The sequence below is a fragment of the Tetrao urogallus genome, assembly GCF_951394365.1.
Source record: "Tetrao urogallus genome assembly, chromosome: 7".
Lineage (NCBI taxonomy): Eukaryota > Metazoa > Chordata > Aves > Galliformes > Phasianidae > Tetrao > Tetrao urogallus.
Genome location: NC_136820.1, coordinates 34891819 through 34907757, shown reverse-complemented (window position 1 = coordinate 34907757; position 15939 = coordinate 34891819). Strand labels below are relative to the sequence as shown.

At 38.8% G+C, this 15939-nt stretch overlaps 1 protein-coding gene across 1 annotated transcript in view; it reads left to right on the top strand.

Moving 5' to 3' along the window:
• ARHGAP21 (Rho GTPase activating protein 21) overlaps window positions 1-15939 on the top strand; it is a gene marked incomplete at both ends in the record, with an annotated part of 106410 nt that overhangs the window by 30066 nt on the left and 60405 nt on the right. Inside the window, 2 exons of the mRNA XM_079538360.1 lie at window positions 11260-11442; window positions 15453-15477. Of these exons, the coding sequence (XP_079394486.1) occupies window positions 11260-11442; window positions 15453-15477 (208 nt within the window). The remainder of the gene's footprint in view (window positions 1-11259; window positions 11443-15452; window positions 15478-15939) is intronic.

Sequence of the window (15939 nt, the reverse complement as noted above, 5' to 3'; positions counted from 1 at the left end):
AGTCTTCTGAGTGTCACTTAGAGGGTGAAATAACAAAGGTGATGCATTCCTTTTCAGATATTTGCAGCTGGATAACAGTTTTGAAATGTAATAGTTATGTTATCTTCCTGTATTCTTATTTCTGTTTATCTCCCGTCTCAGGGTGGGAGGGAATATGATAAAAATCTTGTCTCATAACAGTGCAGAGTGTGATGTTTTCAGATTTCTTGAGTAAAAGGTGTAAAATCAGTGCAGGAAATAGCTGGTGGCTTTACTCATGGTGGGAATTTGCACTGCTGTTGGAGAAACATTTTGTCATGTTCAGAAGTACAGGGAAGTAACTCGGCAACAGTGAGCAATTCCAACTGGAGTAATAGGCATGTAAGGACAAGTAGTTCTTAAATAAGCCAGTGGATTTTTGTTTAAATAGATTTCTCCTCTGCCCCCCACCCCATGCTCCAGACAGAATACAACAGGGGTTTAGTCATCAGCTGTACTGACCATTCTGGCTGACAAGAGGGCTGCAGGCTAGGAGGAAATACGCAGGTCACTTATGATCACATTGTAAGGCAGTGTTTGAAAGCTGCTGGATTTGCAGCTAAACTGAAAATCCTGTGGACAACTTTCTCTTCTCTATCCTCTTAGTGATACCTCATCTCTGTTGACATAAAGATTTAAGATTATTTTTTTTTACAAGTTAATGACTTCAGTACTTTTTTTAAACCATCTTTCTGTGTATCTTATCGAGGTAAATTAAATTCTTCACTGAAGAAGCTGCTTTACTCTGTGCTGTACATGCACAGTAGATTACAAACTTAGGGTTTTGAAATATGACGTGTGGCTTTGCATCTGTGTATGCTGATTTATACATAAATAGAGTACTCCTGAGAGTAGGGCTTTTAAAAGTTGCAGTGTTAGTTTGCACATTATATAATTTATTTCAAATGAAGTGTCTTAAAACATGGGACCAGGGTTATATTTAAGTGGTGCATTTTCGCTGGTGTGCATTTATAATCTTTGCAAACTTTAACACCGGGTAGTTTTAGTTATGTATCTGGAGGCTGCTTTGGAGGGAAGAAGCTGTGTATGTAGGGCTGTAAAGGATCTTGAAACATTGTCTTGCAAGTTTTGTGGTATTTTGAGCCATGTTCTCTGTGTTACTTCTCTTTCCTAGGAAGTGCAGGCATGATATGAATAGTTTCTTTCTCAAGGAAATGCTTAAAACTCCCCATGTGATTCTGCACGTCTTCTGCGAACAGGATAGAATCTGAAATAGCATCTTGCCTGAAATCACTGTATTTAGGGTGACAATCTGGATTTTGACATTGAGAGTCAATTCCCTGATCTTCTAAAGGCTTGCTGGGGGGGGGGGGGGACGACGACAGGTCAGGCATTCATGTGCACATGGAACGGAATCTTGAGTAAAACTGTAGGATGGCTGAGTTGAAGATCTGAAGATCACCTTAAGGGTGAACTGTTGGAATAATTGGCAGTTACGGTGATGTTTTTGCACAGTTAAAGTAGTGCAGCTAATCTCTTTTAACTTCATGTTTTTGAAACAGGAATGAGCATATTCTACTTACATTGGAAAGATCACTAGCTTCTCTGAGAGATCAGTTTCATACCTGCATGAGAGGGTGCAGGGGTAAAACGTGTTTCTGTCCCACTGCCAGGCCCACATAGTGCAGCATGGTGGCTGCATCACAGAGAAGCCCAGGCTAAGCTCAAGTGTTCGCTGGAAGTGCATAAAGGCTTAAACTCTGTCCTTAGCAGAGCTGATCGCTTGTGTAACCAAGATACAGGCTCTGGGTATGATAAGGAGAAGAAACAGCATGAATTGGAAAAGTGTGTAGGTCCTTCTGCAGATGACTTTAAAGCTGTCCTGCGTCTGATTATTGAAATGGCCTGCACAGCTCAGGTTGTATACTGTGCAGTGGTCTTGTTTTACTTAATGGTTTGTGCAGAACTAACTTGCATGCATGAGTAGGTGTGCTGTTGTAGAATCTGTTGAAAATGCAGTGAAAGCTATCTGGTATGTAGTGAATGATAAAGCCTGTGTTGTACCAGAAAGCAAAGAGTATGAACTTCATCCAATTTAGCTCCTAACTTTGCAGTAGTGCACTTAGTTGGGGACAGGTAAGATCTGTTCTCTCCCCATTTGTAGGAAGCAGAATGGATCATGGGCAACTTTTATTTGTGGATTTATCACAAAGTTCCATAGGCTACAAGAAGCCTTGGAAGGCAGCCATGAGCAGGCTATGACTTTGTGTGAACTGCTCTTCTGTCAGACTGCTGAGGCAGTTTTTTACCGTGCATGGAGTAACCTCAAGCACTGCTTCTGTACTGGGAGGCAGAAGTGTGCTTTGTCTCTGATATTTCCAGATCTGACTCTTAGGTTAAATACAAAGCATTTCCTATTCTTAACAAGCAACAGCAGAACAAGCAGAGAAGCAAAAGCTCTGATTTAGCTAAATTAGGATCACATGACATTTTGCTGTTACCAGCCCTGCAGATGTTTCCTTTCTTTCCAATTTAAGGAGGATGTTGCTGTTAAGAGGAGAGGCTTTTGCTAATGAGCCATAAAAAAACAAGGAAGTTCTAAATTTCTTTCTGTTTTTAATGTTTTTGTGACTACATTTATTCCAATGAACTGTTTAGCATTCTAAATCTATATTGCAAGATATAAACAAAAACAGATTTTGAAATAATTTGCATCTCTGTCCTGTGAAGTCCCTGTATTTTCACTCTGCTTCTTGATGGTGATTGGAATTGGCTGCTGCTCTGTGGAAAGTAAAAGGTAGGAGCTAAATCTGAATGCCCTTTGGCTTTTTGAAAAGATTCCTATTAAAGCATTACAGGTTTTGATTGTGCACAAGCTACTACTGCAAAAAAGAAGCTCACAACAATGATATATATACATGTGCATACACAATCTAGTATATTTTTGTAGTGTGTGTGTATACCCTATTAAAATGTGCCCGTAACGAACTGAAGTATGCTGAACTCACTGCTATCTGGTATTTAAGGGGGGGATCTGATACATCAGTTACAAATACGTGTAGGTAAAGGAGCCTGTTAGGTGCTGATTCTGGAGAAGTCCTCTTCAGTCATGTTTGATCTGTGGTGGAGCACTGGTCATATCAAACCTGATCTTGCTCTTGGTGTAAAAAAATGTAGGTATCAGAACTGTGGTATGAAAAAAACAGAGCTTGCTCTGCATAAAGAGCTGGTTAAGCTGTTGGATAAAACCCTCTGCGCTTCAAGGAAGCCAAACTGTTTCTGGATCACCCTTGGCCTGCTGAGCTGCATACCGGTTTTGTTCACCCAAGCAGGCCCAGCTGGGCTCAGTTAACAGACCCAGCTGGTGTTGCTGCATTTAATCCAGAGCCAGGTAAGTAGCACTTAACTTTTTGGTTGAACAGACCTACAGAATTGATGTTAGGACTTTCCTTTTTCAGATTGTCACATCATTAAATTCTTGAGTGTTTAGCTGGTGTAAAGCTAGTTAGTTATATAGTTATTAGCTTATTGTCAAGAAGATTGAGGTTTTTTTAGATATACAGGCTTCCTCTAACTTTTTTTTTTTTTCTTTATTTAGGCTTAGGGCCAAAAAATGTCAATTTCAGTGAGAGCATTGTAGCATGGGGGGGGGGGGAGGAAGGTAGAGGTTGCTGGCAGTAGCCTCCAGCTGTGCTTTTAAGGTCTATGGAGTGGTGATGGAACTGACAGAAGCATCTACTACTTTTTTTCACAGAGCACCCTTTCATAAGCAGTAGAGCACAGTAAGGAAAACTTAATAGTGTAAAATAAGGTGCACACGTGGACAAGTTTTTTTTTAAGGTTTTCTGCTCTGCCTTGACCTATTTGAAGACTGAAATCCCCTCTTGAAGATGCTATTTCTCCATCGAATGATGATGTTTACTATGTCGGTGGTTACAAAGGTACGTGGAAGCTCCTGTCCCTCTGCCAGCTATGCAGTCCACATGGCAGCAGCGATGTCTGCTTTCCTGTCTGCTGGGGATGTCTGCTTCCCTGTGTGAACTGCTTTGTTGGAACAGAATCTTTGTTTTTGAAAGGTTGCATATTTTTTTTTCCCCACTTACTTCATGCTTCTGGAGTCATCATGTATCACTCTCTTGAGTCTTTCTCCATACCTGGCCTTGGTTTGAGTACATGATTAACGCATTTTATTGAATTGAGTTACTCACTTCCAAGATAAATTTCAAAGTCTGTTGTTGTGCCTTCTAGTCTCTGCTACAGGCAGGCAGCCACTATCTTTGGTACTGAGTTAAAAGACTATTCCAGATCCAATATTTCATTTAGGTGAGGTTCATGTTCCTGCAAGGTGGTGATAGCAGGTTTGCTACCAGGAGCACCTCACAGCAAGTGCCTGATTTCAGTTTGGTTAGTCTGCTGACCTGACACCCCGAGTCTTACAGAGGGCTCCTGTGAGGGAAGCACTTGGAGCTGTGGCCTTCCTCTAAGACCTTTGCTCTGTTCAGTGCTTTTATAGTGCTGTTGCCTTGCTCTGAAGCCTCTCAGCTCTTTATGGTCATCAGTACAACCCATGTGACGACAGAGGATGGCTGCTTGCAGGGATCTCCTCACCCCTGTTGGTAAGGGCTCAGGGCCTGGCTGCCCTGTCTGGGTGAGGGGCAGATGGTACAAGTGACACTGCCAGTCTTTGCTCTAAGCCTTATGGGTGATTCCTAGTAATTTGTTTCTCTCTTCCTGTTGTTTGAGATCTACACCATTCTTTATAGTAACTGTAGTTGTAAAAGGTTTGGACCTTGTTTTGGAGAGCTGAGTTCTTCAGTCTGTTGGCCTTTCTTGTCTTCTCAGTTACTGCATCTTCCTCAGTGGCAATTCCAGAGAAGCATTAGTCTTGAGGAATGTCAGCAAACATTGTGCTTCACATGTGCACCCATTGATGCCAAAGGTGATGAGTGGGCACCTAGTGACCGAGGGCTCACACCTGCTGAGTTGTCAGTCTTCCCTCTTCCTTCATGAGGAGCGTCTTTGTGAAACAGCTGTGCTTCTCAATTCCAAAAAACAGACACTCTTCTGCTATTAGTAGAAGCCCTGATGAGAGGGCGCAGTCTAGGCCAGTTTCATATACCTCTGTGAGTGCCATAGTTGTGTGTGCGATGATTCATGCTCCATTTATCTCTGCATCTCAGTTGTTTTTTTGTTTTTCTTGCAGTGAGAGCAATTTCACAGCTGTTAGATTATTTGAGCTTTGAGGGGTTGTTTACATCTTCATGTCCAGTTTCAGGTGCTTCATAGCAAGGCAGCCTCGTGGTGCCTGCTGAGAACAGGGTCTGTAATTACTGTCACTGGTAAGTCCTTCCTGCAGCTTTCTTATATAACTATAGCAATAAAGTGGATGGGATAGAGTTGAGTATCTTTCCCTGTTTCTTGTGCTACCTGTCACTAGCTCCAGCACTATCTGTGCAGTGGGATCCATGTCTTTATGGGCGGTTTTGTGAAAGAATGGAGGAACATAAAGGAATGTTCTGTGGCAGGAAAAACTCTTTTGTGCTTCAATACATGCACATGTCTCAGGCTGCTTGACTCTTCTGTTAGTGCTGATTGTGTTGTTATGGTATCACTCCTGTAGATAAGACTGCTCATCGTGTACTAGTTTCACTCCAGTCTGCTGTGTTGCAGTCTTCCCTACTTCTAGGGTTGCTATGAATTTTTGACATGGAGGCCTGAAATAATGTGGGTTTGGGACTTTCTGCATTCTGCTTTTCCTGATTGTCTGTTTGCAGGATTTTTCAGTGAACAGCTGAATGTGTTGCTGAGGGTGAAAGTGATTGAACTCATCTGTTTCAAGGACAAAGCTATTTCCTGGATATTTGGAGGATAGGTTTGCGTAAGGTGCCAACCATGTGTCAGTAGATATTTTTCTTTGACTGGGAATTATTTACTTTATGTAAAACACTACTTTTACATTCCAGGCTGGTTTAAAGATACGAGAACTGTCAGTTTGCTGTGCATCGCAACCACTTCAGCACGTGATCGTAGAGCTTGGGATTTCGTTGAAGAATGGCAAGGGCTTTTAGCCTGCTTGTACAACGCTGTCATGGCCATTCTATGTATATTGTCCAGTAGACTTGTCTGACTAATGGTAATTTAGTGGAGTGCTCCCTGAAGTTGTTCACTCTGTGAATACATGTATAAAAAGTTATATAAGTAGTATCGCCACTTTTGAGGTGATGCAAGATGAAATGCTGTCTGGTTTTCCTTTTGGATGCTGGCTATACTGCAAATAACGATGAGATAATCTCAAAAAAAAAAAAAAAAAAAAAAAGAAAAGTTGCGTAATCTTTGTTAAACGTTAGCGTTAAGATGTTTTTAGGAGAAATGTTGCATGCTTTAAGAACACCCAGAGGCAATGTATTTTGGGGATTATGTTTGTTTCATATTGTAGTACCAGGGAACCACATGTTCTCTATTAGATTGAGTGACTGGCCTGAAGTCACTTGGTGTGGGAGACCAGGTGACAGAAGGTGATGATAGAAGGTTAACGGGACGTGCTGTCCTCTGAGCAAGATGAAGTTCTGTGATTCATCATTTTTGGTCCCATAGATGTACCAGAAAAGTAGGTGGTTGTTTGGTTTTTTTTTTTTCAGGGGGTAGGGGGTGGTGGTGAATATCTTCATTATTTCTTTGACTTTCTGTCAGCTTCTAGCAAAGCCATTTGAAGTTCTCTGTGTGGTTGAGACTAAAAGGGTCAGTGGTTTATTCTAACTTTTTTTGAAAACTGATGGTGGAACAGTGTGATTATTATAGAAGAACCTGACTTGCAGCAAAACCTGCCATTATTATGTGGATAACAAGATCCTCTTCCCATAGAGGCATTTGTTATATTCAGTCTTAGCCAGAAAGACCTTTTTTTTTCCTGTTTTTTAAAGAATCTTACATTTTATGTGACAAAGAAATAGGAAAGCTTTTTTTCTTTGAAATTGTAAGTTTATCAAGGCAGTTGGCTAAGTAATAGCTACTTGGTTAGAAAAATAGGGAAAGTAAATAACCTGGAACAAGAAATGCCATTGTTTAGAAGCAAGCCCAGCATTTATTATAGCATTTGGAATATCCTGTTACTGTCTCAGGCTAATTGTGGGATTAATAATGTTGTGCAAGATCCTTTTTGGTTCTGGTTTATGTCAGTAGTTTTAAAAAATCATTTGATGGCAGTTAAATCAGGAAAATCAAGTGACATCAACCAGTTAATCTGTTCAACATATACACATTGAGCTAAACTGCTGTTTGAGATAGCATGTTTCTTGGTGGACTAGCTGAACGTTGAATAATACTGAATCTTGAAGCAGGAGACAGACTAAACTTATTGAGCTGCTGATGGGTGAGCCCACCAGTCAGTCCAGTCTATTTGTTGGTCTTTGTTAAATTTAGGCCCCAGAAAATATAGTTTGGGAAACACTCTAAGGCTGTTATTTACATAATTTGTGAAAGTTCTGTTTGATCAAAGAAAAATGTTAAAATCAGATGTGTAAAGCAAATGATTGAGGGCTACAGGCATTTTTGACAGGATAGGCAGGGTAAGAGGGGTGGGGAAGTTGCCCTCTATGTTAAGAAGTGGGTAGATTGTGAAGAATTGCCCCTGAAAGGGAGCCATAGACTGTGAAGAACTGCCTCTAAAAGGCAGCCGTGACCAATGTTGAGAGCTTGTGGCTTAAAGTTAGGGACCAGACCAATAAAGGACATCTGGTGGTTGGTCTGCTAGAGGCCACTTGATCAAAGGGAGCTTGTTGATGATAAAGAATCTCAACTTTAAAGCAACTTTTAAATTTTCTTCAGGTATTGGTAGTGCAAGATATAATTATGTATTGTGTTCACTATTATTCATCTATGAAGATAGAACTCAGAGTACATCTATTTATCTATTTAGACAGCCAAGAAAACAACTGATATTTTATATTGCAATCCCTTTTGACTGTTGCTGGACTGTTTGTAGCATGTCATTTATGTAGGTCTGTCAGTAATTGTTCAGAAGCTAGAGGATGAGAGGATCTTTGGAGCCATGTTGGGTGGGTGGGTGTTTGCTTTTTCTTTTTTTTTGGCTTTTAAAATGTGAAAATATTGTTTTGATATTACTTTTTATTTGAACATAGTATTATTTAGAAACACTGGTGCTATTTACTGATCTTATGTAGTTCTACAGACTGATCACTCCTGGTGATTAAAGTACCAGATTTTTCATGGATGCTTTTATTACCCATAAAAGCAGGGTTAAATACAATATTCAAAGCCAAATGCGTATTTTACAGGGCACTTAAGCATCTGCTGTATGTCCTTGTAATTGCATGTAACAGGAAATGATGTTTTAGATACTTGGTGTAAAAACCTCATATGAAGCAATCCTGGGGGAAATGACGCTTGAATCATTTTCTTTGTAGCCTGGGATTCTGTAGTCCTTGAACTCGATTGTGTGCATTCTGACATTCATGTTGAGCATTGAATTTATAGAGACTGTATTTTACCAAATCAAACATTCAGACGTTCAGTAAGGAATACAGCAAAGTAATCTCTGGTTTGCTAGATTTTATGTGACATGAAAATAAAGCATTCATTTTTCGTTCTCTTGAAGTGCATCATTGCTCTTAAAGACAAATCACCGTAAGGATATCAGATGCTTACATACTTGTAACTGGATTGCTATCATTTTTGGATCACAAGACCATGCAGGATCTCTGTTTTCAATAACATTCTTGCCTATGCTGAACATCATCTGTTTCTTGCTTGCTGTCTTGAATCCTTGTTTTGTTTGTATTTTTGAAAACTTTTTTGTTCCTTTTTAAAGCCTTCACTGGCAAGAGATGTTTTGGGTGGGTGTGCTGTGGTTGGACACTTCACAGGGTCACTCAACAGATGTTGACTCTTTTCTTTGTAATTCACGTTGCTTTTTGTTTGTATAGGGGCTCAGAATTGCTGTTACCAACCACATCTCGCGTTTATTATCAATACTGGCCTTTTCTGTTGTGCTGCTGGCAGACCTTGCAAGGGTCCAAGGACAGCATGAAGATAACTCTTCAATTTCTGGCGTGCTTTTTCAGGAAGTAATGATTTGCCTGTGGAACACTGTTATCCATAAATATCTGTTAGTTCAGCAACTGTCACAAAGGTAAAAGTTGACCTGGAGTTATAGCAAAAATACAGCTTGTTTTCCCATTTCAGTCAAATACTGCATCTCCTGCTCCTCAGACGTAGGGAAGTTTGGCTGTATTTTGACCTCAGCTCACTGTGTGTCTGAATGATCAGTTGTTACACATACTAAAACTATCTTTAGGCTAATTAAGGTGGCTTTTGTCAAGGGGGAGGGAGTAAAGTGTGGTGACTGTAGCCTGTCACTTAGTGGAGGAAGTTGCTGTCAAATGTTGAGGCCAATGATACTTCTTTATTATGAACTACTAATTATGCCATTTTAATAGGATCAGAACAATCATTCTTAATGGCACTTTTTCTGCTCATGTGATGGGAATGGAAAGCTGAGAAGGTACATCATTTGTGCAGAAATGAAAAAATATTGTCATGTTCAAAGGCTGAACAGATTGGTGGGAAGCACCTCAGCACCACCCTGATAGGCTAGAGGATTGTGTCACGTTTAACTCGATCTTTGCATTGCTTGAACTTTAAACTAAAGCCAATCTTGGCAGTTCAGTTCTCACTAATTTCTCATTCATTAGTCATCTAATTGCACAGTCTTGTTTTGCACTACTACTTTGAAGCATGGATGAAGGTGATTGACATGGACAGACTGAGCAGAGATTGAGCTCTTCATGTTTACTGTTCTTTTCCAAAATCTGCCAGTGGTTCTTCCGGGATGTTCAGAGGAGCAGAGTGCCATGGGGCCAGCTCGCTGCTTCTATGCAGAAGTCCAGTATCTGCTTCCAGTTCCATCATTTGTGTATTTTTCTTCTCTGAAGAATAGGGTGAGGGGAGGTAGAAGGCTGGTTTACAGGCAGCTGCCCTCGAGGCACTTAATGAGATGTAGGTTTTCTGGGCTGTGTCCTTAGCATCTGTGTAGGAACACGCTTTGTTTTACATAACAGAATACAGAATTAAGTATCTCACCAAGCAGCTGCGAAAACTTCCTCGTAATACACATTGCTGTCACTGTGGTGGAAGTTGAAATGCTTTGTATTCTCTGTAGATATTGATTGAAGTTGGCTGAGCCCACCTTACCAAGAAGTGCTTCATTTTCACATAGCAGATGTGAGGCTAAAGCAAAAGGGATTATTTTGGAGCAGTCCAAGAAGAAATCCGAGCAGAAAATTCTGCCACGTATCAGGCAGTTGCTGAGCCACAGCAGCAGTGCTGCAGAAGGACAAGAAGACTATTATTTCTGTTTGAATACCCTTTGAATAGGCTATAGGCTCTGGTATCTAAATTTGTTTCACGCATCGTTGAACTGGGATATTTAGAGGAGGATCATAGGGTTCTTGCATACTTTCTTTGTATGTTTTCAGCCTTGTTTGAATTGTTATGAATGATGTGGCACTCACTTTAAAAATTGAAATGGAAAATTTCATGTAAAGCCGCAAATATTTTTTAAAATCCTGTATTTCACAAGTCACAGATATATAGAATTACCCTTAAGAAAGAAACAAATGGTCTTGTTTCTGCAGAAGTGGGATTGTAGTTCTAACAGCAGTGGTAAATTAAACCTTCTTACTTATGTATCTACTGCAGGTGTACTGTAATGTTCAGAGAATGTAGCTAAGGGTGGAAAAAATAACAGATGAAGTAAAAAATATTGAAGGATGTCTTGCTAAAGAAGCCTAATCAATTTTACACTTTATTTTGTATCAGTTGTTATACATGAGGAGATACTAGTAGAGAAAACCATACCTGTGTTTTAAGTCAGAAAAAGGGAGTTTGTATTTGTATGTGTGAGAGCTTTGTATGGTCAGAAATGGAGTCCTAAAAGACAGAAAAGATCTGGATATTTATATTGAAGTAAACTAAAAAGCAAGTAAAAACAAGCTGTATGTGTTCCTGGGTACAGGTTCAGTTCAACCTGTAATTGTCGAGCATTGAGTTTCTTAATATGAAACTTTAATTTGGTAAGTGGTATGACCAGAGATATAACATAAGGATGCTGCTTTGCAGTTCACATTTCTGAAGACAATGTCAGTGATTGTCCGGTTATTTTGAATGTGAGAGGAGAAGTTACGTTCTCAAGTGCACAGTAACGCTTCTAAAATGCAACTGAATTGTGATTTACAACTAGTATCTGTGTCTCTTTTATTTCAGGCATCAAAAAATAAAGATGGAAAAGAGCAAAGTGAAGCTATATCACCATCAGAGGAAGAAGAAGCTTTCTCTTGGCCTGGTCCAAAAACTGTTGTGTTAAGGAGGACATCTCAGGGTTTTGGCTTCACCTTAAGACACTTCATAGTTTACCCTCCAGAATCTGCAGTTCAATTTTCTTTTAAAGTAAGTGAGTTTGTTGTGTTGTTTTTTGTTATTATTGGTTTTTTTGTTTTTTAATTCAAAGCCGATCTCATTTATCTGCGTACTCTTTAGTGTATACTTCAGGGATGGGGCATAGGTTGTGGTTGTTTACCTCTTCAGAACTGAGCTCTGTTTCAAACTTGGTCCTAAGAGAATGGCCTGGAACAAGTTTGTGAATATTGTAAAATTAATGGATATTAGACACTTTTTTTCCATGTTTTCTTCTTTCTGCTGAAAAGAACAAGAATCTTGCAGTCCTCCTTAAGTCAAGAGAAAAATCGGTACCAGCCTAGGCTGAAGAAGGTTTTTCTGGCTTAATAGAAATAGTGCTAAAGTACTTTATTGGTTTTGTTTATTTAAAAATGTTAAGCAGCTAATTGGTCTGCCTTACTGAAGAGTGATATGTATTCTCCTTCATGACTGAATCATTTGGAAATTGTTTTAGTGCCTCGTGCTGGGAAGTCCATTTAATGCTGGTAAAGATTTTGAGTATTGAGAAGGGTTTTTCTCCTAGTGAGTTCAAATAGCATTGATTAGAACTTGCACAATCAATTACTTTAAAATAATGATACACCATACCTCTGAGTTTTCTTCTTAGTTTTGCAGCTAGGCAGAGGAATAGATTGATGCCAGGAGGAAGGAATGGTTATTGAAACTTCACACTCTTCCTACATAGCTGATTGATGCATGTCTCTACAAGAGTCTTTAGTTAATGTCTTTTTTGCTTTAGTGGCTGAAAGATTTATTTTGAATAAAAAAGCTTGCAGGGGAATATTAGTACATCTTTCCCAGTTAACTTCAGTTACAGCAGGCACTTGTGCTTGAAATTTGTGTCCTTATTGAGCTTGTATTTGTATCCTTATTGAAGCTTATTGAGACTACTAGCTTTATCAGGTCATAATAAAATTTCTGTTTTTTGACAGAGGGTCAGCCAAGACCAATCCCTGTTTGAAGTCTGGTATGAGAAAGGGAAAGAGGAGTGAGGAAGTCTTAGCTGAGCTGAACAAGTTGTATGGACTTGTTAGCATTTCCTGGGGAAAACAAAACAACGGAACAAACCCCATTCACATTATATATGAAAATAAATAGCATAAGCAGGATTCAATTCCTTAAACACAAAGTGGTGGGATATGTTTTCTGTTAAATTTCTCATAGATCTTCTCATACAGACAATAGTATTTTCATATGCAGAAGGAGTTGCACACAAGGAATAGCAAATGATGTTGGGGGGATCAGGAGTTCTTCTCATCCACATCTGATAGCTCTTGAAAGAGACCCAAAACAGCGCATAGCGTGCTGATACCTGTAAATCCTCGAGACGTGTCTTGAAGGAAGAAAAAGGAGCTAGAACTTCAAGAGAGCTCTTGGCACCCTTTTCCCTTCTGTTTCTTCTATGATATGTCAGAATCTGAGTAATTCATTCTTCTTTGTCTGGCTTACGAAAAGAAAAATCATGGGATTGTTAGATTGTTGTAGGTGTTCAACTACCTATAAAGATAAGTTTTGTTTCGACAGAGCTCTGGTAAGCACTTCTGTAAGTTAACCTGAACCTTTATATTTTCTTCTTCATGTTCGTGAGATGGAAGAAAAAAGTAACATCAGCAAAGTTTTTATTCCTGGGCCATTACAGGATGGTTTTTATAGCTATTTGTACTTAAGTTATGTGAAGAATGAAATTTACCTATTGTGCTTGATTCTAACATGAGACAAATTTGATTTCTGTGCCATTCTTATTTGACCTAAGATCATGTTGGTTAGTGGCTAAGTACAGTTTCAGTCATTATTTCTAAGCTTAAGTATCATTCCTGTCTCTTCACTAATCAAAAGTGCACAGTCTTGGGGGAAGGGAAGATGCTGCTTTTTGCTTTTTATGGTAGTAGAACAGTGATAACTCTGATCTGGCTTTCTGGCCATCTTAAAATCTTGTAGTAACCTTGTCTCTTCTTCACATCAGAGAATGGGTGCAGCTACCTCTGATGTGAGGTAGTGGTTGCAATTGGAAGTCAAAGGTGTCATTGACTGGACAGCTTGTTTTCTCAATCCCCTTCAAGTTTCTTATTGTCAGAGTCCTTGTTGTTGCAAGTCACTTTTCTTCCAGATCAGTGCAGATGTCTTTGTTTACTTCAGGGATAGCTTTGTGTTGTAGCTTAGATTTATTTCAAGACAATGTTGTTCTAGTACCTCCTAACCTTATTGCAAGTCAACATAAATTGGTAGAGGCATTAAAGAGATCTGGAAAGTTACCTGAAAGAAACTATTGTGGTCAGGTGTAGTCCTTTTGGAGAGAAGACAAGACTTGTCACATGGGGGAAACACCGAGCACATCTGGGACAGAGCATGAGGCTTTGAGACTGCAGGGTGTGCTAAGAATGGGAATGGAAAGCAATGCTTGCTTCAGGTCAGAGGGGGCTGCAACTTGAAAGCCATTGGAGTGAATTTTCTTGGGAGCAAAGAACTCTCCTCAAAGGCTGTACTGAGTGGGGAAGAATAAGCATTGCTTTTTTTAACTATATATATATATATATATTATATTATATTATATATTATTATATAAATATATTATTTGACAAGACTGTTCAATTTAAGGATTTAGTGATAATCATCAATCATGACTTTTAGAAAGTCAGAGCAGTACCAGAACTCTGCTTACTCCTTTCTTTTTAAAATTTATTTTATGTATTTATTTTATAGTTATCTAATGTGGTTTCTTTTAAGACTCCAGCATATACTGTGGTAACTTCTGTACTGTTGCAGTGTATTGAGACACAGACTGTACTTTACTTCTGTGTGTCAAGAAAGAAATGCACCGCACCTAGGAAGGACAGCTGTCTCACTTTGCAGCACCGTATGCATGTGTAGATCTCTCTTTCATCAAGTCTTCGTCTCTTGAAGAGTATACTGAGATTAATGTTCAATTACTTTGAGAGTATTTAATATGAAAAAGGTGGTGATCTGTCTTTAATACAAAAGGCCTAGAAATTTGAAATCGATACATTTAGAAGTAGGAAAGGATGTACAGGTGAAGAGTATTTCTGTGGTCATCATATTGCTCTTTGTTGCCTTCAGGATGAGGCTGATGTAGGCAGAGCTGAAGTAAACTTAGAAGTACAGGTCCTTAGGCTAGCACATACTACTTAGAAAATATTTAGTAGAAAAATGTATTACATCCATGCAGTCACAGTTCAGAAAGAAAACACATTTCCATATTTTGACCATCTCAGTTAAAAATTTCAGTAGAATTTTGCTGAACAGGAAATTATCCAGGCTCTATCAAAAGTCTCATTCATATTAAAATACTAACGAGAAACTGAAGTAATTATATGGTATTTTAAGCATGTCCTTCCCCATCACTACATTCCAGTTGTAGGCTTTTTTTAAAGGACTGTGGGTGATAAATGGTAGTTAGAATTGTAAAATACAGTGAGATTACCAGCAGGAAAGTCTTCAAATTTTTCCTAAATAAGCAATTGGAATATGTATTTGTCCTCTAGCAGAAGCACTGGAGGCAAAACAAATTTCGTGTTTCAAATTTCACTAAGAATATTCAGAGCTTGCTTATTAAAAAAAAAAAAAAAAAAAAAAAAAAAAAAGTGTTAGAAAGATGTCTTTCATACTATTTAACGTTGTGGATGATAGCAGCATATGCTTGACTTCTGGGTAGAAACATACTTGCAACAGCTCCAGTGCAGTGTTAGGCTTCATGGCAGTATTTTGGATATTTTTCTACACTTGTTTTCAGATAATGCCTTTCAAGTTGTTTCTTTGAGGATGTTTCATGGAACTGTTTAATTTTTCTATGCAAACAGGAATTACACTGCAATTTGAGAATTAAAGCCTTAATACTGCAGTGCTGGAATATTTGTGAAAAAGGATGAAATATTGAAATGCACAGTTAAGGTTACAAGTACTCTTTAAATCCTCCTAGCTTATAGATGCCTATGTATTTTCTCCATTTAATGAGTTTTTAATGTGCAATCTTTCTTTTTCCATAGGATGAAGAGAATGGAAATAGACAAGGTATGTTTTATTTTCGTTCTTTCACGGATTCAGTCTGTTAAATGTTTATCTCCAGCTATGTAACACATTTGAATAACTACCTAAGAGTTTAAAATGTAAAATTAAGTGCCATCCTTAGTGAATTTCTTGGCATCAGAACAAAGGGAAGGAAATGTAATTTAGCTGCACCTGTTTAGCTTACGCATTTGCTACACTTTACTACTGTTAACAGTGTACTGCTGTACACGCTGTGTCACTTGTGCTGCTCATGCTATTTTGTTGTATGTTTGATAAAAAGGCAAGAACACATTTGTTGCCTTTTTAGTGACAAAGTTTTTACACTCCTTTTGTGTTTAGGCCTTACTGTTCTTCTGTGCAAAGTACTATGAAGAGATTGTGCTCACTATCTGTATTCGTATAGCTACGCTGTAAAGCGCTTTTTTTTTAATGCATCAGAGTGTAGCTGGTTTGAAATTTGGTTCT